At 44.0% G+C, this 25564-nt stretch overlaps 1 protein-coding gene across 3 annotated transcripts; it reads right to left on the bottom strand.

Annotated features, from left to right (window-relative positions):
- Window positions 1-7066: 7066 nt before the first annotated feature.
- Window positions 7067-25104, bottom strand: pof1b (POF1B actin binding protein). Of its 3 annotated transcripts, XM_028421347.1 has the most exons (14): window positions 24627-25104; window positions 24453-24584; window positions 21876-21953; window positions 13707-13978; window positions 12536-12569; window positions 12355-12435; window positions 12014-12106; window positions 11233-11346; window positions 10997-11149; window positions 10793-10912; window positions 10504-10635; window positions 10201-10271; window positions 9917-10031; window positions 7067-8419 (listed from the first exon to the last, which is right to left on the bottom strand). In XM_028421347.1, exons 1-14 carry the CDS (start codon window positions 24897-24899, stop codon window positions 8399-8401), a joined length of 1689 nt encoding a protein of 562 aa, XP_028277148.1. In that variant the 5' UTR covers window positions 24900-25104; the 3' UTR covers window positions 7067-8398. The 3 variants fall into 3 exon arrangements, with proteins under 3 accessions (XP_028277148.1, XP_028277146.1, XP_028277147.1); XM_028421345.1 differs by having other exon boundaries at window positions 24453-25104; XM_028421346.1 differs by having other exon boundaries at window positions 7067-8374; window positions 24453-25104.
- Between the last annotated feature and the right edge of the window lie 460 nt (window positions 25105-25564).

Genomic DNA, 25564 nt, shown 5'->3' with positions numbered 1-25564 from the left:
AACACTGGAAGCCAGAAAACGTAAAGATAAAAACAAAACAGGTCAAACTTTTCATTTACCCAATAAAATATTAACAAAGAGTGCCTGATGGACCTTTCTGGGTCTGGGCAATGAGACCTGAGGTGCAGTTCCTCAAGTGGCCACTTGAGGGCTGACTTAAAAAAACACTCTATACTAAAATGGACAGTTATGTCAAAAAGAAACACATTATACATATAATATTGGGATGGCTCTCATTACCAGTGGAAGCATGTTAGCCTTCATCCTAATGCTAGCTTGAGCAGAATCTTTTTAATAATCATGATATCATAATTTTTACTGTTTTATTTGAGATAACACAAAAAAATAAGTAGTGTGTATTACAGACACAGGACCACACCTCACACAGAGCCATGATGAAAGCTCTTTGTGTTGCCTTCTGTTACACATTTTCAGACTTTTTAAGTGTCTTGTCTCACAGAAAGCTCCAACACTCCCTCCCTCCCCTACACCTTCTTAATTGTTGCTGATATTTGGGTGTAGAGCAGAGCAGAGCCACTGATCCATTAACTGACCAGGCCCAGCTTGATTGGCTCCGGACGAACCCCCCCCCCCCCCCCCCCCTTCTGAAATCGCAGGATTGGCTGTCTGCCAAGCGCCCATTTCCTGTGTGTCTGAGAGGAGCTGCAGCCACCGGAGCTCAAATGCATTTCCTGACTGTGTATAAAACTTTTATTAATGACCAGGAGTGCATCAGCGACTATGCCCGCTCGCCCATACTCATTCACTTACTCATCAACAGAGAGGAGAGAGAGAGAGAGAAGGGGGGGGGGGGGCGATGATGGAAGTGAAAATGAGTTGCAAAGAAACACAGAAGCAGAGGGAGAGAGAGGAAGTGTGTGTGTCTGACAAACAGACACTGATGGATGGATCAGGAGATGAGGAGATAGAATTAAGTGAGACAAACCAGAGCAGAGACATTAAAAGATAAAGAGAGAGAGAGGTGGAAGGGGGGGGTTCTATACGCTCACCAACCACCATATCTCTTACAGTGTTACTCAATTACATCTGAATACTCTGCAGGGCACTGAGTCCACCTTCCCTTCCACTTAAGACAAGGCCGACACGAAGAAGACACATAATGCAGACCTGGAACTTCAGGATCAGATGGTTAATGGTTAATCTTAAAATAAAGTAGTCTACTGTTATAGTGCCTTGGTTTTCATTGTTCCCCTGTTATTATTATTATTATTTATTATTTTGATACTGATGGAGGTTTTGGTTTTGATTCCTGTTTTAGTGTCTGTTTTACTTCCTCTTGTGTTCCTCCCTCTTTGATTACTCGACCCGTCCTGATTGTGTTCACCTGTGTCTCGTTGTGAACCCTTTAGTGTTTAGTGTTTCTACTGTCCCAGAGCCTCCGCTGTTTTCCTTCTTCGTTTCTGGTTGGTTTGCATTTATGTTCTTTGGGTCTCTTGTTTGAACTTTGGTGTTGATTCATTTAGTGTTAGTTTGTAGGGGTTTTTGTCCAATTTTTTTTCCCCACAGAAAGATTCTAGAATGTGTATATTGTATAAAAATCTGCAAAAGTTCACCAGGTGATGAAAATGTGTCATCTTGTGGATGGCTACAAATACCTGACTTCTAATGCCAGAATTACTATGTAGTTTTTATCCCATAAATAAGCAAAATATATGTTTCTTATATCTTTTTTCCTTAGATATCCAAAGTTGATATGAAAATGTCACATTTTTATTCTCAAAAAAATCATTTTTTTTGTCTTGTAAATTTGAGTCTTTCAGTAATTTAAAACACTTTTTTTAAAGTACCATTAATGTCAGAAACCTGTTTTTTTATTTTACTTTATATATATATATATATATAAATATTTATCTCATAAATTTGTACTTTTATTTATATATATAGATATATATATATAAACGACTCTATCAAGACTAAATAGCTTAATGTTGCATTTCAGGGCTGCTGAGCAGCAGACAGGGGGTTGGACTGCCCACTGCTCACTGGCAGAGCTGCCTGGTACCGGGCAGGAACAGCTGCTGGAGGTGCCGTCTGCAGCCTCCAGTCTCTTTTGGATGAGAAACCTTTTACAGAGAAGCTTTGGGCCGCACATGGTCAGAGGAGTGCTGGATACAAACTCCATGATCCACCAATGAAACAGGAAGAAACGACCAAGCGGATGCGACACAGAGCGAGAGGCTTTTCTGAGATGTACCTGATGTGTATGTTGAAGCAGGAGAAGCTGAGACCTGTCAGCGATCCCAGCAGAAAATGTGAATGGAGCTCTCTGAATGTGAACAGAGGAGCATAATTACATCAAATGGATGAAAGATGAGAGCTGTCAACACTTTCCTGGCAGAGTGGAGAGACGTAGAGGAGGAGGAGGAGGAGGAGGAGGAGGAAGAGCGTGAGGCAGGGTGAGAGGCCTCAGCAGGGACTGAGGAAAACTGAGAACATCCAGACCAATTAGATGGAACATGGTCGGCAACCTGCAGGTCTGTGTTTGTTCTGAGTGTGTAATTCATCTCTAATTTACTTTAAGGGAAGAGGTCAGAATGCTGGAAGTTAACGTGTGACTTACCACACGGGGCATCACTGGGAGCTGCAGTGTGTGTGTGTGTGTGTGTGTATGGGTGGTTGGTAGTCATACCTGCCACACGTACACATGCACACACACTGTGTGTTATCAGTTATTATGCATTTTATTAGCTTTAAAGACAATAGATTTCCCTTAGTTCAGGATAAAATCAAGAATAATTTCATTAATTCAGTGTGCATGCTGCAGTTCCTCGAGCGGCCACTTGAGGGCTGCCTCCAAAAGTGGCTAAATCCTCGTAGTTATTCATGTTAAAATGTCTAACATGTTTACTGCATGGGACAAACACAGTTTTAATGTTTGTCACCTGTATGGAGGAGGCAAAATAAGACGCTAACAAGATGGTGGCAGGTTGTGCTTCAATGTCAACATTAATCTACTTCTACACAGATGTGTCCTTCTGGATCCAACATATTGCCCGGTTTAATTGTGCACCATTCATGATTGGACTCAGGAGGCAGCCTGCAGGGCTGAGAAATGAAGCACATGACAAAATATCAAACACTGCAGTTCCCCTAGCAGCCAGTAGGGGCTAGATCCAAAAGTGAGTCAAACCCCATAGAGCTCCATGTTAAAATATCAAACTGAAAAATTCTATAAAGACTTGAAATGTTGCATAATCATGGCGTGACTACTGTGAGTGACAGTGCCGACCCCCCTCAGCTCCATACCTCAGCTCATTGGCTGGATTGTGTCCTAATGCTAACAGAACCTGGTGTAAACCAGCTACTTCTGCATTTAAACACACACACACACACACTGATATGCACCAAAATCCACAGGCTACTCTGAAGCACAGCTCCACAGTGTATATGTGGTATAAAACTTTATGGATTGTCCGAGCTGTAATGCGAGCTGCAGCCTCAATAAGTGTCAAACGCAGAGCAGAGGATTTTAAAGGATGTCCAGACTTCAGCACCATCGTCTTCGCATTGCAACCTTGTTGATAAAATCCCCCTTTATTGCCGATATTAATATCATACTTCCATTCATGCCAATAAAGCTTATTGATCTGATTAGAGGGAGAGAGGGAGAGAGGGAGGCTGACTGGAGAGCGTATAATGGGGAAGCATTGATTATGGCTGATAACTCCAGCTCTTTGATGTGGATAATGCAGTCGCTCTCTTCCTGCCTCTGCACTGCCTTTACACTCTAAAACCCCCGGGCTGCAGAGGATATTGGGTTTACAGAGTGTGTATATGTGTGTGTGTGTGTGTGTGTAGTGCATAAACTTGAATGTGACAGAAAACGGTTGTCAGAAAAAGCCACAAGTGTGCAAAGTGTGTGTGTGTGTGTGGTGGGTTTGTATCACGTTGAAGTCATAGACAGTGAAGTTGGACACGTACTGTGTCAGTATTTGTGTCTGGGTGTCCACTGCAGACCTTCAAACATCAGCCAGAACTTTATTAAAGTGAGACTGGCCGTATTTCAAACCTTCGACTGTATTGCCAGTAAGTGCTGATTCGAACTGGATGCAGCATGTATGTGTTAAAGCCAAACACTGCTCCTCTCACAGGATCCATTCGACCTGTCTAACAGAATAAAGTGTTCGGATGACGTGGTGCTGCAGGAAGGTTCCTGGTGTAACTCTGGCTGCATGGGTCCTTTCTGTGTGGAGTTTTCTCACCATGCCAGCGTGGGGTCACTCTAAATTGGTTTGAGTAGGAGTGTGAATGGTTGAACGTCTCTCTGGCCCCGTTCACACTGGAGAAAGTCATTCCAGCTGGAGTAGGATTGAGCCCAGACAGCCTTTAAGCTGGATGCGTTCAGACCTATTTTCAAATCTGGCTAGCACACACTTGTGTCCGCACTCAATCCGGCTTCATCCAGCGTGTTTGCTGTCCTCCAAACCACTAGGTGGCGCCTCATAATACACAGAGTCTGTTCAGGCCGTGGTAGGACCACGTGTGCACATGCGTCGTGCGTTTTTTTTGTCCTGTGTCGTGCCCTGTGAACCGGAAGTAGCACATCGCTAAACGGAAGTAGCATGTCACTAGCCGGATTCGCTAGCCACATTTGCATTCACACCTGAGCCACATTTCAGCCAATCTGGCTAGATCCACCTCTCGTGGGTGGATCTAGGCCCGATTCCCGCTTTAGCCAGATTTTTTTCCCCAGTGTGAACGGGATATCTGTGTTCGCCTTGCGAGGGTGTAGCAGGGTGTAGCAGGGTGTACCCCGCCTCTCGCCCATTTACGTGCTAAGTGTTTGTAAAATGATGCTGTGCAAATAATGAAACATATTATGATTTAAACAGAAAGAATAAATGATAAAACATGATGTCACGCTGTTATTTTTGCAGTGTCCCTCTCGACACTCCAAACTAAAACATTTGGTTACATGTTGTTTTTGGTTTATCTTAAAATGGGCCATGGCAGATCTAAAAGCTCCTTCCTGTGTCTGTAATCAGACATTACAAAACAAGTAATCTGATTATTAGATCCTCTTTCTCTGGGTGTAATCTGTTACTTCCCGGCGCTGTCTGTTTGGGCTTTCAGAGCAGTGACTGAAGTCAAAATGGTTGACAAGCAGCCAACTGAGCCAAGCCCTACAGAGCTGTGATGACCTCATTCTCTGCCTCTCTGCTCCATCAGCTCCACTCATTGACCCCCACGAGCTGACAGCGGAGGCCACCGAGGGAGGCTGGCTCCCTCTGCTGGTCAGAGCGGGAGCTACATGAGCTCAGACGGGACTGTAAAGACTGTAGAAGAACAATAAAACACAAGCGCAGCTCTGTAAAGATATATTACTGATTTTAATCACAATCTACGTCAGCTGACACATTCCTCAGTGGAGAGGACTGAGTCCAGCAGCCCAAATCCTCTCAAAGAGAAAAACAAATTATCTGCATAAGAAAAATATATTTAGACATAATCTATTTGCAAAACCTGTTAATTTAGCTCAACACACAGCTGAAAAAAGAAAGGGCAGGATTTGGTCACAGATCTCCAGCGAGCAAATGGAGGCTGTTATTTTGGTGGGCCACTTTAGGTCTGATTTGATGATGATAATTTGCCCTCGCAGGCCCACCAGAATGATGCTAGCCTAGCATTAGCTTGCTGACATGGTGAACACGTTGAGGTTCCACAGTGTCAAAAACAGATTTTATGTGACTCTGTGTCCACTGGGCAGCGTCTGGTGGTGCAGCATGGCGGACACTTTGTGTGACATACAGGGTTTTTTTTTTTAAACGCTCCTCATCCGGCAGGATTTGTGAGGTCGTAACGATTCATTGTTTGGATTTTGTAGTTTATCCAAAGTTCTTTTGGAGCAATCATCAAACTCTGAGGAACTAGCTGCAGTTACAGAAGTGGCTAACCTCTGGGCGTGAGAGGCGAAGCGTTAAATGTGGAAAACTGCACTTCCCCCTGTGGCCTCTAGGGGCTGGAACCATAGACCTCCATGTTAAAATGTCCAATTTACAGCAGAAACAATGAATGAAATTAAGATTAAGATTAACTTTATTAATCATATTAAAGCTGAAAGCTTAGAGAGTTTGACAGGCGGGCGCCAACTTAGATTGTGCCTATAGTCAGACATGACGGAAGTCCCCGTGTCCCGATTGGAGGGTTTGTGCACCTGGTGGGACTCAGGGACCCTTCGCTCTGCCTCTCAAAAGACATGTGCAAAGTGTTTTAGCACGCTGAGCCGCATGGAGCTGCACTAAGAAAACTTCAATTTTAAGCAGTCCATCAAGGAGATGTGGCCTTCATAGACCAAGAAGGTCACACTGAATGTTGTTCAATGAGACAGTCTGGCCAATGGAGGGACTTTCTGTCCATAGCACCTGTTTTATTGACGTCCATGTTGCTACTAGTGACTAGCACCCTCAGCAGCTATTTAGACTCCTCAGCTGTTTCCAGTTGTGGGAAAAAAAATCATCAACAATCTGATATGAATTGTGGGAAAGCTCCTCCTGCTGGCTTGCTTCAGTGCCAGGGTTGTGTTTGACAGAGCCTGTGAAATGGGACCTCCGTGCTGCTCCGCTGCGAAGCTTTCGACCTCAAATGCTGCCTTCGAAGGATAACTTAATGTTTGTCGTTTTACGTTTGCGTAATTTTAAGTGCAGTTTAAAAGATAAAGACACAAAAGAGACGTATATTTCTCTACTGTGACTGTAAGACTGCCACCTAGTGGACACAAAGCCTTCAACATGCTTTGATATAAAAGGAAAGACAGGAAATAATCTCAGTTTACAGTATACATCATACTGTGCTTTAAATGTTTCTTCACCCTCTTAAACTCCCATATAATCATGCTCCAGTTCCACATCCAGCCTTCCACCCCTTAACCCCACCCACCCCCCCATGATGCGTTACACCCATGGGAGTCAGAGAGTTTCCTCTCATGGATGTAAGACATCATACAGCCCCTGACCCAGGTCCCACTGTCGTATACAAACGTCTACATGTGAACCCATGCACCTCAAACGCAGTTAAAACATCTCAGATACCACAAAAACACACCGGATCAGAACCAAATGTCTGTTGTCTAACACCACACTGAAGGACGGCTGCTCTACGGAGCCCGTCTTATATATATACACAAGTATTTACATGCCAAGTAGCACTCATAGCTGTCGCATCCACCTCCTTGTCCTCCGGGCTAGCGTGGCTGTGGTGGCTTTCAGGAGGCGCCCGTGCTACAGGGAGCCAGTCCTGGCTTTACATGCACTGCTGACAACTGGAGCCTATTCAACATTTGGTTCCACAATGGTGCATTGACCGCCCAAAAATCTCACAAATTTACAAACAATAATTTTGTTGTCAGTTATTTCAGTTTTAATTCCAATGCTGTATATGCAGATTTTTGAAAATCTTGCAACTAGAGATTGTATGTACAGTATATATATTATTACCAATTACCAGTATTTTCTCATGGATTTTTGAGTTTATTCAACTTCAGAACTCACAAATATGTATATTCATGTCATAAATGTTATATTTATGTCATAAAAAAAACTCAAAAATTTACCACATTTTTGGGTATCGTTTCTTTTTTTGTACAATTTCTGTTCTTGTAAATTTAAAAAATCCTTACATTTTTTTTATTCTTCTTTTAAATTCAGGGGGATAGAGTTCAATTTCAACATCCACATGGAACCAAATGCTAAATTACTGTGAATTATTAGCTTATTATTGGCTATTGGCTGCCAAGCAGGGATGGGACATACATAATCAATATACCGACAACACAGTCTCCTGTGACACTGACACACAGAGCGTGTTTACTGCAGCGTGTTGTTGAATCAGTGACTGTCCGCTCGGTGATGTATCACAGGTGATTGTTTTGCGGTATATCGCTGAATCACCTGCTCAGTGATTCCACACAGTTCTTCCCGACCCCACGGTGCTTTCTACACATGAGAATCTGTGTTAAATTTGGAAATTGTCATGCTTTTCTTGGTATTTCATAGGAATGAGGTCATGAAGGGGAGAAGCGAGACTCCAGTTCACCTCCAGTTGTCATTAAATTGCTTCATCCATGACTGGCTGCAGCACGGACTGAGCAGATTTGCTCTTTGATTTATTTTTAATTAAAGAAAAAAACAATTCCAATCAAAATGGTCACCCCCCCCCCCCCCCCCCCAAATTATCCCAATTTGGTCAAACCCAAGATTCCAAATTTAGAGTGGAGAGAAAGGGGGAATGGAGGGGAGGGGGGAGATTTCAACCACCACCGACCCTGGGAGCCCTGAGAGGAGGGGGAGGAGCATGCGGGGGGTGGGAGGGGGAGGATGGTGGGTGACGTCTGGGTCTTCTCATCGCTCAATCATTCCTGTCGGAGAGAAGCAGTGTGTCTTTAAGGGGTTGTAATGATTTCCTGTTTTGGAATAAAAACACAGGCGCAGTTGTTACATGTTGTCGTGGACGACGAGCAGTGACGCAACAACACACAGTTTTACAGTAAGATAGTAAGATAGAATATGTCAAACATGAGAGGCAAAAAATTCAACAGACACAGAGAAATGCAGTTAAATATCTGTGACAAAAACTACACATACAACTGAAATTAAACATTTCATTGATGAATACACAATTCAACTAAGGCCCCGTTCACGCTGGAGAAAGTCAGTCCAGCTAGGAGTAGGATTGAATCTGGATAGCCAGATTTGAAAATAGGTCTAAACGTATCCAGCTTAAAGGCACATGCAATCCAAACTCAATCCAGCTTAACCCGGCTTGTTTTGTTGTCCTCCAAACCACTAGGTGGCGCCTCGTAATATACAGAGTCCGTTCATGCTTTTTTTTTGTCCCGTGTCGCTCGTTCGTTAGTTTTTTTTTTCAGTTCAAAAAGCAGTTTATTCCTTTGCAGCCCTGTGGAAAATAAACTCGGGGCAAAGCTGTCGTAGTTCGACGGTTGTTTACATACGGCTTTTGTACGCGACCCGGACACTGTCTCCGTGAACCGGAAGTATCACGTAGCTAGCCGGATTCGCTAGACGCATTTGCGTTCAGACCTGAGCCAGATGTAAGCCAATCCGGCTAGATCCACCTCTGAGAGGTGAATTGAAATCAATCAGGATATATCCAGATACGGCCCGAATCCTGCTCTAGCCGAATTGATTTCCCCAGTGTGAGCGGGGTATAAATTAAGGTCTACAAAGGGGTGGGGCAAAAAAAAGGCATTTTATCCTAATTTTTCCATTGAAATGTACACAGAATGTTTCCTTAATCCTTTGAATGATACTTGGAAGCTGTTTTTGTTTGTCGGTCCCACCTCTGTATTACCTGTCTTCAATACAAACTGCATGGTGCAATCCGTTATATGTTATATAAAACATATAATAAATGCATCCTCAGGGTCCATTTGTGTTAATGCACAACAACATTGACACATGCAGGGTTTCATATTGTTGTTACTGGCATAATTTAATACAACAAACATGTGACCAAAAGTAAATGGACACCATGTGCAGCTTCAGCTGTATACGTGGAATTATTAATTGATTGCCCATGAATAATCAATCGGTGTATTCTGACCTTTGATAAACAAACCAGTGGAAAATGTCCTGAAAGTGAAAACAGGTCAATCTTCAGACTTTACAAATGCTGAATGGGCTGAACAGGGAGCCAGAAAAATGGCTGGGTGTCCACATACTTTTGTTTATTTAGTGTAAGACGTGTTTATGGCACATTTTCACCAAAAGGTGGCGCCAAACAACAGACTTGGCAGCCAAAAAATGACTGTTGCTAGATAATTATAATAAGCAGAGTAGAAACAGGCGTATTCTTCATGCACAGCCATGAAGCTGTATCCAGACCTTGACGTGACTGGTGTTCATCCACATCTCTAACCTCTGCCCCCTCCTGTGTTTACCTGTTTGATCATCTCTCCGGTTCTCTCGATGACGATGGTCTTGGCTTCTTTTACGGGTGAGGTCGCCTGGTAGTCATCGCTGAGCAGGCCAAGGATCGGGTACTGATTCCTGTACCTACAGACACACAAACAATCACAGAAGTTTGTTTGACCTCTTCAAACATCGTGCTCCCAGAATGCATCTTTTATAGACCATATAACTTGGAAATGTGGGATCCTCTGGACTCGTGTTAGTTCTTATCAATTCGACTAATTGCTGAGTGTGTGCGGCGGCAGCGTCGTACCTCTTGGTGATGATGGTCTTGGTGACGTTCTTGGAGCTGTTGTTCCTCTCCTGCATTAGCTTTTTGATCTCCTGAGGGCCACAAGAGGTCAAAGGTCACAAAAATAGTTCAGTATTGTTGTGAATGTTGAGCTACAAATAAACAGTTTGTGTTGAGTTTAAGCACAAGTATCAGAGAGAACGATCAGAATGCAGCTGGGCCTGAAAGGCGGAAACAAACTGATGAGTTGTCTCCTTCCGGGCTTCTCTGTGCTGTAGTGATCAGAATGAATGACTGGTGGTGTTTGTGTGACACGTAGCAGACCTCCTCTTGCCGCGTGATGGTGGTCTGCCGCTGCTCCAACAGGACCAGCAGCTCCGAGATCTTCAGCTGGAGACTCTTCTCCGAGGACGACCTGTCCGTGCTGACCTCCGTCTGAATCCTCGTTACCTGGGTCTGCGAGCACACCGACACACACACACACACACATCCTGCTGTGTTATTTCAAGCATCCAACACATGGAGGGTCCAAACTGACACGCCTTCTCTTCAGTGGAAAATCTTTATCGCTGTAATGTTGTTCAAACATCTACAAACGTCTGCAGGACCGTACCCTCAGCCTCTCTATCTCCTGGTCCTTCTCTCGCCTCATGGAGCTGAGCTGCTCGTTGTACTGACGTGACAGCTCCTCCGTCTTGATGTGCAGGGTGGTGTTGCTGCTTTGTCCCGCCAGCTTAGACAGAAGACAGAAAAGAGTGTGAGGAAGACTCACAAACATGTTGTCAGAGAGCAGATGGACAGGAAGTGTGTGCTTCACCTTCTGTCGCAGCATCTCGTTCTCCTTCTCCAGCGCCCTCATTCTGCCCTCCAGCTCCTTCATCTTGAACTCTCGGTTGGAGTCGGTGCTCCGGCTGCTCATGAGCTGGCTCTCCAGGGACCTCTGGGTGGTGCTGGCCTCCTTCAGAGACAGCTGCAGACACAGACGCACGTTAGCTTTTTGTGCTGGCTGCAAAGCATGATGGTCACACACACACACACACAAACACAGAGTACCTGCAGCTGTCTGTTGTTTTCCCTCACGGCCTCCAGGAGGCAGTCATACTGGCGCGCCTGGTCTGCTTTAAAACTCAGATCTCTCTCCAAAGACTCCTTCTCGCCCTCCAGACGCTGTGACACAGCAGGAAAAACACACAGTCAGAGTACGACGTCAACACATCACACACTGTGCGTGTCCGGGGCTGCTGCAGCTCAGTGACTCCTCCGCACTCTTCTGTCCTGAAGCCTGTTTATTGCTGATAGAAGGGGAATGTGAAAAAGCTGCAGGCACAAACTGTTCTAACCTGATATGAGCTGCTGATTTTATACATGTGAACATTCCGATGAACCGGCATGTTTGTAGATCTGTAATAAAACCTGTGAGAGCCATGGTTTTAACAAAATAAAAGCCCGAAATACCAGATATTAATCCAGAGATTATTCATTTTTTTATCTGTGTGTATTTTGTATTTAATGTTTTTGTAGGATCGCTAAACAGATTTGTAATTACAACCATATTTTTTACAGTGTAGTTTTACTTCAATGTAAAAATGCTACATACAAATACTCACATAACAGATTAATAACCCAATATTATCATATCTTATGTTATTGTACATTACTGTGAGTGTTTCTATTGTCTTTGCTGATACCTGTAGTTTGGTTGTGTTGTCAGGTAATTGACTGTAATTGATCTGATTGCTTCATAATGCCGTCGCCACGGTGACAAGCTCTAACAGGCCGGGTTACAGTGTAAAGCAGGGCTGACTGAACTCAGACTCATGTGTTTGTCTCTCACCCGCAGGTCCTCCGACATGTGCATCAGCTCCTCTCTGAGGCTGCTGAAGGTGGACAGCAGCAGACGCATGCTCTTATCTGCAGTGAGGCGAGTCTGACACACACACACACACACACACACAGAGGGGGGGGGGTTAATGATGGCAGCATGGCAGATAAAACAAAGAGTCGTCATATCATCAGACAAAATAAAATCTCATGGTGTGATGATGTATTTAAACCCATCCAGTGATTCATGTCTTGGTTTTTATCAGGCATCAGGGATCAGCAGATAGTGTTTTTAAGCAGAAATGCAGCGTTCACTCCAGACAGATCTGTTTCAAATCTTCTTCTTCTTCTCACCTGCAGCAGGTAGCGCATTTGTTGTTTGGTCAGTTCGGTGGCTCCTTTGGGAATCAAAGCTTCCACCTCCTCTTTATCCATCTGAACACACAGATGAAGGAATCGTTTCAACATTCTTGTTCATTGTGAGCACCACATACAGACAGCAGTGTGTGTGTGTGTGTGTGTGTGTGTTTCTCACCTTGTAGTCATTGCAGGGGTCCAGATGGTGTTTCCTGCAACACACAGAGAGGAAAGACAAACAATGAGGTGTGTGTGTGAAAGAAGGGAAGAAAAGAAAGAAAGTGTGTGTGTGTGCGTGTGTGTGTGTGTGTGTGTGTCTTTTCTCACAGTAATTCATTAAGTAAACAGGGTGCAGAGACAGGGGGGGGGGGGATCCTGTCCACAGTGTGACTCAGCTGAGCTGCACAGGACCATGTTGGCTTCCTCAGCCAGAGTGAGCCTGGATGGCAGCACCTACTACAGCTCTGGGGCTCCACGTCTCCATTTTGCCCCCCCTGCCTCCTCCTCCTCCTCCTCTCATTGGACCAGCACACCTGCTGCACCTTCCCCCTTCTAATTACACCACCTGCTTTAAAAAGACTCCCCCAACCACTAATTACATTGACTTTATCCTTCCGTAGCTTCACTCTGAAGTCATCTTGTGCCTGTTAAAGCTGGCTGCCTGAACGAAGGCCCAATCAGAGGAGCAATACCACAAAGCTCAGGTTCAACAGAGCCTGGTGTTCCAACCAAGCTGCAGATAGCTGATATCATAATGTTGGTGGGCGTTTGATGTGTCATTCCACATTTATCCTGCATTCATCAAAGCGTATAACCATCATTATGATGTTAAATCAAAGCAGCAGCAAATCAGACTCTGATTGGCTGCCTCAGACCACATGACTTCATATTACCTTCACCTGCTTTTCTCCAGTAACTTCCTGCTTTGTGCAGGTGACGTCAGGAACTCTAAACTTTTATTCCTTCATCATCACTGATCAGAGAAATCAGTCCAAACTCCTCAGCCGGCACTGCTGAGTCAGCAGGAGACGGTGTGAGGCACGACCATCAGGAAACCGAAACGACGGGTCTCAGCACGCTGCTGCTGGGGCTAATCCAAGCCGCCACACCCAGAGTCTGTCTCCATGGCAACACTTACTACACTTACTTATTTGCCAGGACAGTAAAACCAGACTGTTAATGACATCACCACATATAAGGAGGTCATTATATCTCAGTGTCTCATGTATTGTTATTTAAATTAATACAATCATTTAATACTTCTTGTGTTTTATTCAATTAAAACTGGCCTTCAAAATAAAAGCCCAACATTCATCATTTACTTGTTAGATAAAAAGCAGTGTACTCACTGCCCGCGTATCTTGGACACGTGATCGGAGATGCAGGAGTGGATGTCACAGTTCTTTCTGTAGACGTCGGCCAGCAGCTCGCCGAAGTAGCGCGTGTCCAGCTTCGTCGGCTCCGGCACCTCCCTCAGCTCCGTCCTCACCTCCGACCTGGACATCTTCTCTATCACAGGCAGCGGCTTCTGCTGTATGACGTTAACGATCTCCACCTCTTCCACCTCCACCAATCCCTCATCCTCCTCTTCTTCCTCTTCTTCCTCTACCTCCTCTTCCTCCTGGAGACACAGGTGTACATGTCACTCAAAATGTCTGCATATTAAATGGTGAGAAAACCTGAGGAGCTGCAGCAGCTCTGACTGACATCCTGACAAAACCATTAACTATTCAGCTGAGTGAACACATGCTTAACAAACAGGAAATATATGTCTGAGAAGGCTCTTCAATCCCCACCTATCACTGAAGAGTCGCCTGGGGCGACAGGATTTTAACAGATTTAAGGCTCCTGTATTGTTCACACTCCATTAATCTAATTACATTACGTTTGAATGATGCTCTGATATCACAAAAATGTCTCATACTGCACTAATCAATACATTTTATTGTCACTTCCACATCGCATTTAATAGTAGTATATTTAAATGATGTACTGCAGCTTTAGCATCCAGCCAGAAGCTGGAAATCTGAACGCTGCCGTCTACTAGATCTGATTTGTTGACTCAGGTCAAAGGTCGAGGCAAACGTTTCCTGCAGTTCTGCACGTTTGGGGGTTTCATAGCAACGCTGACTTTAAAGGTAGGGTAGGAGATCTTGAAAACTCAGTGAGAGTCAGACAGATTTTAAAGTAAACACACGCCCCTTTCTCTCGGAGCTCACCCCGAAGCCACGCCTCCAATCACATGGACGCGCATCACCTGAAGACGAGCTGCGGTCTGTGACTTCGGCCATCATGCACGTACATCTCTGGTGCACGCAGAGCAGGAAGAGAGTGACAACCAGCCAATACTCCGCGCAGGGTCCAGCCGGAGGATTGGCTGATGTTTTTAGTGTTTTATAGCTTCAGATGATTCATATTCTTCGTTTTAATGAGAAACTGCCGAACTAATTGGTCGGATTGTAAAGAGAAGTTACACTAATTTAACAAAAATCTGAAATGAATGAAATCTCCTACCCTATCTTTATCAGGAAATAAAAGTGGTCTGGAAACCTGGCTGCACTTACAGGTGATGTCAGCCCGACACACCCATCACCGCCTCTTATCTGCGTGTAGCCACACAATCGAGCTTTTGTTGCATAACTGCTTATCTAACGCTGTGTTTACTCTTCACAAAGACAGAGCACTCTCACTCTGTCTGTCTGCCGAGTGACTGCTGCTCAGAGGTAACACTTTATTTTTAGTTGACAGAACAGGTTGTCAAAAAAAGCACTTTGCAGATCATGCTGTCTCAGTCACACCCACCTGTAGCAACAAGACAATGTTATCACTAAAACTTTTCACCAGGTTCAGTGTTTTTTTTTTGTCAAACTCAGGCAGCAGCTTTTTCTCCCTGCAGCTTGTGTATGATTAGAGTCGGAGGACAGGTTCTGCTATAATACAGATTTAATTATGAGTAATAGAAACCATTAATATTGCTGTCAAACCTGCATAAGGGAAAGAAGCAGTATTTGTTTTTTTATGCCTTAAATGCCTGGGCTTGGGCGTTTACTGTCCCAGCATGCACCTGTGTTAGAGAGAATAACTTTTATTCGAATTTTTATTTTTTATAGTGTACATATTTTTTAAAATTTAACTATTTTTATTTTGTTTCTTATTTTTCTATTCTATTTTTATTTATTTACTTCCAGTTTTTTATTATATTTTAATGAAAATATTATATTCATTTATTTATTTATAATATTTCAAGCCCTCGTCTTCAATGTAAATGCATAACTATCAATATATAACATGCACGAGTCACAGAGAGCTGATAGTTCTGCACCATAAATGTTTTTTACAATCACTTTTATTGATTACTGACCAGCTCCAACAAGTTAAAATCAAAACGTATGTAGCCTAGTGTTGCATAGTCGAAGTTTTTAATGCTGCATTTAGAAACAGGCTGCAGGCTGTGCCAGCTTCACGCTCAGATAAGATCTAGTCTATTTTCACCTCTCAGTTTAAAATCTTGTTTTCAGCGCTGCCGTAGCTGCACAGAGACGAGGGGGCAGAATGTTTTGCATGATGTCATGCCTTCTTTAAATTTGCAAACTGCGGCTGAGCGAAGCGGTCCAGCCACATTCCACACAAGCTCGAAGGAAGATCAGGAGACAGATTTTCCCAGCAGGTGAATTTTACACCACTGTGCCAGGGAGTGCTGCACAGAGCCCTGCAGCAGGTTCTGTTTCTGCTGGCAGACAGGATGTCAGAATAAAAGCTTCAAATGTTAAAATAAAACTATTGTTATGGAGCAGCCGTGCGTCTGATCGCACCGGGTTCGTACAGGAGTTCCTGATAAACTGGAACTTCAGTGTGTGAGGTGAATAGATAGATTCATCCTGCTCTTTTGTAACCAGGACAACCAACAGAGTAGAGAACTATGAGGTCATTACAAGCAGGAACAATGACACAGGAGTTGGGTTTCAGTGAAATTCCACAGAAAGGAAGACAAACACTGCAGTCAGGTGGACAAAATCTCTGAAGTCGGATTCCAACAAGCTTAACTGTTACATGCCGACTCACACATGAACACAAACTGTCTGAAAAATCTGCTGCTGACTGATAGATTCTGTGTATACCTGACACACAGTGGACTGCACACAGGTGAAGTCCTCCTATGAGTAAGTGGCTGCAATGACACATAGCACTGGTATCTAACAGGCTGTAAAGTCCAACCTTGAGTTTGGTTTATGGGCTCAAAGGTTCCAGAAGGACTGAAAGACTCCTTCAGGCTCCCCTCATGTGTTTGGTGCACTGTGTTCACATGGGGGTGGGTGTGTCTGCAGGGCTGTGGCTCCAACATGCCTGCCATTCTTACAGAGAAAGGGAGAGTAGAGCCGGCAGGCTGAAGACGGATGGATGATAAGTTGCTCCTTATCACTGCTGAACTGACATTTAGGGTCATTTAGGTGACTCTGACCTGGTGTCTCAGAAAACCCCTTAAAAAGAGCTCATGAAACACAAACAACCTGACCCCAGCCCATCCTGAAATATCTGCAGACTTTAAGGATGACTTTTGTGTCTTTTTCATTTTCAGGGATCGCAAAAATGCCTCAGGTGGACTCTGACAGACGCTAACATGCAGCTAACCTGCACACGCTAAATGCCAGAGATCTCTCTGCAGAGCGCGTGCTGCTGTGCAGAGCACGTGGGAGGATAACAACAGCTTCATGATGATGGGTTAGTGTTAGACTGACCCAGAAATCAGCAGAATTGCAGATCAGAGCAGGTCAAAGGAGGTCAAAAGATATTTCCATCCCATCAGGTCAGGTTTTCCTTTCTGCTCCCTGGGTGGAGGTCAAACCTTCACAAATCAGCTCAAAAACTGTGGAACTGTGGAGCCTCCCCAAAGAGCCGTAACGCAATACCCACACTCAGCACATCATCGCCTCACCTCAGCACCGTGTGTGTGTGTGTGTGTGTGTGTGCAGATGTAGGTCAGTGTGTGAGCTGGGCTCTGAGGACTCTGTGTGACCAAGTAACACTAGGGGTTGTTATTGGAGAGAGAAGAGTCACATTACCACACAGGCTCTTTGTGTGAGTCCCTGTGAGTGTCTTTGTGTGTGTGAGACAATTTCAGCGTTACCACTGTTTTCTCAACCTGTTTTTCAGACATGTTTTGCAGCATTTATCATAATGTAGCTTAAAAGTTCCTAATTTTCTTCCTGTTTACTCAACTTTGTTTGCAGAAATGGAAGAATTTTGATTTTTTTTATGCATTGGTATTCACATGTTTCACATGAATGAGTGAATTTTATGTAGGCTGGGGTCAGGAATCTCAAACAAAATGTCTGACATCATCGAGAGCTGAACGGATGCAGCAGTGAGACTGTGAGGAAGCCTAAAGACAGATCCACAGGTTGCCATAGCAACAGCTTACAGATGAAAAAACATCAATTTAGAGGGTACGTTCTGGGTGTGAGAATACCACAGGGGATAGCGTCAGGTGATCACAGGTGCAGCTACTGACTGTGATCAGCAATCAGTCAGAATCAGGCAGCTTCGTTTTTGGCTTCTGCCAACAAATGCAAATGAAGTATGTTCATAATCAAGAGAGCTCTGTGATGTGTGAAAGATCGAGTTTCAAACCTGTGGTCAGAGCCAGGTGAGATGTTTTTGTTTCATTTTGTTTCTAGGCTTTATGCTATGATTAATAAGCTAACCGGCTGCTGTCTTGAGTTTCACAAACAAGCCAAGGCCTGTTTTTTTATTTCCAGCCTGGATGCAGAAGAATCCAGGGGACGATAAAAAAAAAAATAGTGCCAACAGGGAAGAACCTGACAGTGTGATTTATGACGTGCCCGTTCTTTAGCTCTGGCAGAGTTCACAAGATCACAAGACTTCTCACAGCTGCAGTTGGCTCCTGCAGATGGGCGGTTGCACTGAGGCTTTTGTATGTCAGAGTCTGGTGAACTCTCAGCCAAAAGCATCGCTTACACGAACGAATGTCAAATCTGCTGATTTCTGTACACGTCTTCTTTAATAATCACAAACCAAAACAAAGACATTAGTCCACCAGCTGGAAATAAAGACACAGAAACTGGCTAATATAACCACCAGCTTCACATTATCGGCAGCAGACGTGATCAAAGACACAGCTGACCAGACTTTTAGACCACTGAAGTGAGGACAGCCTCCCCTGTTTGGGGGCTAAGACTTGGTTTTAGGCTACAATTTTGTTCGTGTCTAACTTATTTTAAGCTTCAAGCCGCCTCCCACAGATGCATCAGAGATATTTGATGCTTTTTAATTTATGACCCCTTTGAATCAAAGCTGTGGATGTTTTCCTCTTTGGCTCAGAGAGAGATTCCCTCATAAAATGTGACGTCCTGTTTGGCGTCCCTGCTTCACCACAATGTGACGCCCTCCTTCGGCGCCCTGTAATTAAGCCTGAATGCTTTGCATGCTCGGCAGCGGTGAGGAGAGCTTCTTAAGAAGCCGCTGACGAAGAGACAAAAGAAAAAAAAAACTACACATAGTGTTTGTCACGCTCATTAAATTCATTAGGAGCAGGTGGAGAGAAGGCAAACATGTCACAGCCCGCCCAGGACGCACCGATGCTTCCACTGGAGCTCGTCTCTCATCAGAGCTGCTCTGACGGCTTTGACCTTTCCTCAGAAACTGATGGTTTACGCTGTCAACACAATGTAGAGACTGCAGCGCTGCTGGTTAATGCTGTTCACATGCACACACACACACACACACACACACACACACACACTGCCACGTCACTGAACTACAACCACGAGCATTTATAGAGCTGCAACAGACCAGCAAAACAAACCAAAGGTATCCTGATGAAACTGAAACTGGATCAATCTGGAGTTCGGTGATAGTTGTACACAAATCAATGGGAGTGAATGGAGTTCGAGGATTTTTATCTGTGAGTTTAAAATGTGATGTTTTTATTCCTGGTGACGTACTAGTACTAGTTTTAGAAAATATTTTTATTATATATTTATATTAATAATTAATCAATTTAATAATTTTTGTTTTTCTTGAGTTTTTTTCCTCCAAATTTGTAAATTTGTTTTCTCACAAATTTAGTTTTGTGAGCGTCAGCTTATAGATTTAGGAGTTTTTCTAATTTTTTCTCATAAATTTGTGATTTTTTTTAAAAAACATCTCGTGCAGGTGTTTCTCATATAATTTTAGTTTTTATTTTAGAATGAAACCTTTGTTTGTTTTTTTAACACGATTGCAATCTGGCATAAACTAACTGTGTTCCACTTCAATGAGGCGATTTGAAAGGTGTGTGCTGACATTTCATCATCATAAGTCTTTCCTCGGGGTGACAGCGGCCTCTTCTCAGAGAAATCTTTTGCACGCTTTGATTTTTTTCTCACTTGATGTTAAAGCAGATACAAACGTGCAGTCCTGATTTCATGATGCAAGAAGCATCACGGTGAGCTTCATGTTCATGCTGAGTCATGAATGTCTGAACATGTATGGGGCACTTCGGGCTCCTGTATGAACCTGCAGACACACAGAACGCTGTGGTGTGTGGAATGTGGGTGTGTCGCTGCTTAATTTACTAAACGAGTGAAACTCTTAAGAGACTTCAGGGATGCCTCCCGCTCTGTGTGTGTGTGTATGTGATAAACATTGGTGTTTATCACACACAAAGTGGTAAGCTGTAGTGGACATTTTCAAAACTTGCCATGTTTTCAGAGAACTGGCTGCAGGGTCGGTCCTGACCTATGAGAGTCTGAGAGCCGCCTGTTAGTGTGTGTGCAGGCGTTTGCTGCTGAACCACACCTTCCATTCACTCATCCTCACTGTTAATCATGTCATGTTGTGTTAGTTTTGGCAACATGTTCCTTTCTTTCTTTGCTGTCAAAGGCATGAATAGAGGACTTTATTCAAAGTTTGTATCAGAAACTTTGTATCAGACGATGATGATTCGCGATGTGAGCAAAGGTGGATACGCTGAGGGTAAATAATCAGTCTGTCAGTAAAGGGTGTGTACGTCCATTACACACACTCAGTGTCAGTCAACCAACAGCAGAGGTCAAACAGTAAAGTTTCCCAAAGTCTTAGCAACACTTCCAGTAATGCAGTGTTTTTTTAACCTATTATCCCACACACAAACACACAAACACACACACACAGACAGACACGTACAAGCAGCTCCACCACGGGGTCTATTTTTAATTACAACCACATGTTGTGAGTCAAGAAGCTTTTTTCCCACATTCTAGACAAGAATTCAGTTTCACAATATAAAAAAAGTCTCATCTGACTTTGACTTAAGCAAAACAATGCATCCACCATCAAAAGATTCCCCCGACTAGGCCCGAGGAAAGCTGCTTAGTGGATCAGAGCCTGAAGCCTGACAGCCCAAATTATTTTCTGAAGACGCCGCTGACAAGAATAAACTCATGCAGAGGGACAGCAGAGTTCAGATAGGGGGTGGCTCCCGCTGCAGATGACGTACACATGTGGAAACCTCAGAGCGTAAGTGCAAACTTTGCCTTTTATATCACACGTTTTCATTCAAAAACAAAAGAGGAGGAAGGAAGAAAATGTCAAAAAGACACCGCTGCAAAGTCAACTCCTCTTGACCTTTGTCCTCTGTACTCACAAGAGTTAGGTGGAGGTGGTCCATAAATAAATAGCTGACTTCAAAATCTGCACTTTAGTGCAATATAAAGTTTATTTACTTTCTTTATCTATTATCTTAAATGTAACAGTTCCTCTATGGACTTGTATTGAGTGTAACGTTAAGCTAATATTGCCACAAAACCCGTGTATTCAAGTCACCTGTATTATGCAAACAGGGAAAAAACAGCTCATCTATTATTGATCGATTGATTGAAAAATTGACAATAACGCACTAAAACCAATGCTACAAATAATCACCTGGTGTTTTTCTCAGGATGTGTGTCAGCATGACAAATTGCACCTTTCAGTCAGATTGTGCCAACACACACATCAGAGGAACCTTCCCGTCTTGACTACATGACGCCACAGGTTCAAATCCCAGGAATGCACCTAACAGCACAGGCCCGACACACCTCGACTGTACACCCGCCCTGCGCCAGCGCTGTGACAGTTTCAGGCCCTGTGATTGTGAACAATGTGTTGTTGTAACAGTGTGGATGTGGGAGCAGGGCGTAGGTGCAGCGCGGTGAACTGCCCCCAGCTGAACTGGGAAGATTTGAAAGAAAACACTTGCTTTGCTGCTGTACTCTAACACCGCCTGCTCTCATTGTTTCTGGGATTTGGCTTCATGCTGAAGGGTGTGGCTGCTTCTTTTCTGTCAGAAGTTAAATGACGTTTTAAAACAGTAGGTTCACACACAACTTGTTGCAACAAGTGGCTGGATCATTTGCCTTTTAATGATAACGCCTGTGTGTGGAGTTCAAATTTGTAGTTGTGTGCCGATATGAGTGTTTGAATATGTCTTTTGTGAACAAGAAAAAACAACCTGGCCTACGGTGAAGGTTTTGTGTGTGTGTGTGTGTGTGTGTCCTTGCCTCCTCCTCCACGCTCGGCTCAGGGCTCTTGATGGGACTGGATGACTGGCTGAACACAGAAGACTTCCCGCTGACACTCTGAAATGTGCAACAAAAAAGGCGAAAATAAGAAGAAGCAAAGAAACATCTTGGAACACGAAGCGCGTTAACACGACTGTAGGTGCAGTTTGAACCAGGAAGACACAGATCTTTTCCATCACTAGCAGTGGCACCAAATACTCCCTCAAAGGCTTATGATTGGTCTGAACCACCTTGAACCCTGACAGGATTTATTTGTGTGCAATATTTCGTGAAAATCCAGCAGCTGCGCTAGCAGGTTAGCAGTTACCGTGGTGACAACAGAGCTGGTAGAAGAGGAAACCTGACGAAGTAGCTATATGTGATGAAATGGGTGTAAGAATCTGCCTTTGAAGCATTATCTTGAACCATGATGTTACTCTTCATCTAGCTTCAAACTAACAACAGAACCATGTTTGACCATGTTTGTGAGCATTAAAAGCAAAGAGTAGCTTCAGCCGTTCATCTTCACGAGCACTCGTCTGAACCAAAATATGCCCAAAACCGCCAATAATACTCCCTCAAAGAAGTCAGACATCACTAATCATAGACTAATCGGATCAAAGAACCACTAAAGGGAAAACACGACAACCCACTGAGGATCTCTGAATCCATGCAAGTAGCAGCTTAGCATGTCTGTGGACTGTCATAGCTAAAACAACCCAAAGCTGCTACTCTAAGGGACGCTGACTGTTCTGGACCACATACAGAGGCTCAAAACCTCGGAAGGTGGACTTGTGTATGGTTAGGATCTCAAGATCCAGCAACTGGACAAGGTTTGTCATCACCATGGCAACCAAGATCCAAACCAGAAGCCTTCATTTTGGTCTAGCCTGAGCCTTCAGCCCAAATAAATCAAAGCTGAAAGCCTCCACAGCGAGTATGTAGTAAACCTACACTGTAAAAATGAGCCACAGATCCATTTTAAATCCTGTACTCTCGTATGTTGATCGGTTTCAAACGGCAGTCCTTCATAAAAAAGGATGTTAGTACTTGTTTTTTGGTCCTGACATCACTCAGAAGGCATCATCAAAACCGAAAATTGAATCCGAGCCACTAACAGCCAAATAAATTCCCACGAGGTGAGACAACCTGAGGCAGGCCAAACGAAACACAGAGCGGGAGGCTAAGGCTCTCATTTCAAGGAAACCAAATCAGCCAATCCTGAACAGTGACAGGCTGGTTTAATGAAACTCTGAACCCTCCAGCCAATCAGGAAGTACATATATATCAAAGACAGTCAAAAGTAGACGATCTGTTCCACCATACATAACCCAGCCTGGTGGCACAATGTCTTCAAACACACAGTGAAGGTGTGCCACCGCCGCAGCAGAGCCAGGCGGGGTGCGGCGGCACACCTTTTTTATCCAACACGCTATGAGCTAACAGCTCCAAATGCAACAGCATTGATCGATTAATGATCAGGATTCAGCTCTGACCATTCACAGAGGCCAACACATTCAGAGGGCAGGACTTCCGCAGCCTCGTACAAAAGAGTCATCACATGAGATGTTGGCAGTGACACACTGAAACACAGCAGGAATGTTAAAACGTTCACCTGGAATCAGGAAGTTTTTCTTTACTAATGAACAAACAACCGATGAATCTGACCGGACATTTCATACCTGACAGCACATCCTGGGACCTTTCACAAGAAAGCTGACCTCATTCTACAGGCTCAAATTATATCCTAACAAAAAAAATGGCCAAAAATAAAAGATTTATTACTAACACAATTCTGTGACAAACAAAAAATTTTACACTCATCTGCGCAATCAGGAAGCCATGTTTGACTCAGATGTGACCAGGAGACACATGGCAAAAATTCAGCGAGTTTTGGGTTAATCTGCAGGTTAACGTGCATTACAAAGTAGAACTTGTTTGTAGAGGCTGTAAAAATGCTTAAATATTTAGAATATTTAAGCATTTTTATTTTTTTTTATATAGTGTGGACACATTGAAAAATATTGTGCATAGTAATTCCACTTATTTACATTTTTGTACAAACAAAACTCAAAGAAATTCACATGTATTACTTCATTTATTACTTTAACTTTGGCTTTTTGTCTTCATAGTTGTGTTATACTGTTTTGTGTTTTGAGCTCTGTCCACCCATAACAATGAATGTGCTGTTTCTATAAACTTTAATAATCAAATAATCAGACTGCTTGGAGTTTGCAGGGTTCCAGGTGATCACAAGTACACAACAATGCAGCATCAGCCGCAGCCTCCCACCCATCACATTATCTTATATGAGATCACAAGCTGTGAAAACTCAAGGCACTGTGTGAGAAATGAGAAGCTGACGCCACAGGGAGTTCACAGGGCTGCTGGTTCCACTGGTGGCTGTTTGTCTGTTGACTCCACATCTCATCATGTGTCATAATAAGTCAGCTTATGAAGCCATGTTGGAGCAGACGAGCTATGTAAACAATCAACTTTATGTTTCTTTATAAAACCGCAAATGAACCTGCGCATTTTTGCGCATTCATTGGATTAAAAAGGCAGAGCTGCGCTCACCTCTACCTGCTGCTGGTACAGCAGGTCGGACCCCTGGCTGCTGACGCTCAGGCGCGGCAGAGTCTGGAGGTACATCGGTGACACCATCTGCTGCATCAGAGGCTGCTGTATCGGTATCATAGGCTGCTGCACCTGCATCATAGGCTGCTGCACCTGCATCATAGGCTGCTGCACCTGCATCATAGGCTGCTGCATGAAGACGTATTGCTGCTGTTGCTGCTGCTGCTGCTGCTGCTGCATCGGCACCAGGTACCGGACCGTTTCATACGAGCCGTTCATCGCGTACGGCAGCGTCGCCATCTGTGATACCTGCGACACCTGCGCAACGGGCTGAACCGGAGACCCGGTCCTCTCCGAGATCAGCGTGCCGGGCACCGGCTCGTCAGAGGCCAACCTCACCGTCCGGTAGGTCGTGGTCGTTCTTTTCTGGCTGGTCTGGACAGACATCTTGATCGGAACCCCCCTCCACACAGGCACAAAACCGAGAGAAAGAAGAAAGACTAAAAACAGCCGCAGAAAGTTGGGAAGTGGGATTCAAAGCACGCAGGTCTGAGGGGAGAGCGGATCCACCCCAGTCTAACTTCCTCATCTGCTGGGCACACTAGAGAGGAAAGTCCGGTTGGAGGAGTATACTTACACAGAAAGGAAAACATAACCGGAGAGGGAGGCGCTCTGCTCCTCTGTATGCAAATTCTACTCAGGGCATCAGAGGGTGGGAGGGCTCAAAGTTCAAAATGTTCCAACTCAGGTTTATATGCGTAATTACGCATAATAACAGGTTTGTGAGCTGTGTGGGTTTCCGTATTTACATAAACAAAACATATACATTGACTATTTCCTTTGACCTCACATATATACACTCAACAAAAATATAAACGCAACACTTTTGTTTTTGCTCCCATGTTTCATGAGATGGACTTGAAGATCTAAACTTCATTCCAGATACACAATATAACCATTCCTCTCAAACATTGTTCACAAATCTGTCTAAATGTGTGATAGTGAGCACTTCTGCTTTGCTGAGATAATCCATCCCACCTCACAGGTGTGCCACATCAAGATGCTGATCTGACATCATGATTAGTGCACAGGTGTACCTCAAACTGCCCACA

The sequence above is a fragment of the Parambassis ranga genome, chromosome 14, assembly GCF_900634625.1.
Source record: "Parambassis ranga chromosome 14, fParRan2.1, whole genome shotgun sequence".
Taxonomy (NCBI): domain Eukaryota; kingdom Metazoa; phylum Chordata; class Actinopteri; family Ambassidae; genus Parambassis; species Parambassis ranga.
The sequence above is the reverse complement of the archived record's forward strand: the minus strand, read 5'-3'. Positions and strand labels throughout refer to the sequence as shown.

Coding starts and splice junctions, on each gene's coding strand:
- pof1b (XM_028421345.1), bottom strand. CDS start 24,899: ATGTCTGTCCAGACCAGCCAGAAAAGAACGACCACGACCTACCGGACG. Junction 11,347..12,013: donor ACATGTCGGAGGACCTGCGG/GTGAGAGACAAA, acceptor GCTGTGTCACAG/CGTCTGGAGGGCGAGAAGGA. Junction 11,150..11,232: donor AAAACAACAGACAGCTGCAG/GTACTCTGTGTT, acceptor CTGTGTCTGCAG/CTGTCTCTGAAGGAGGCCAG.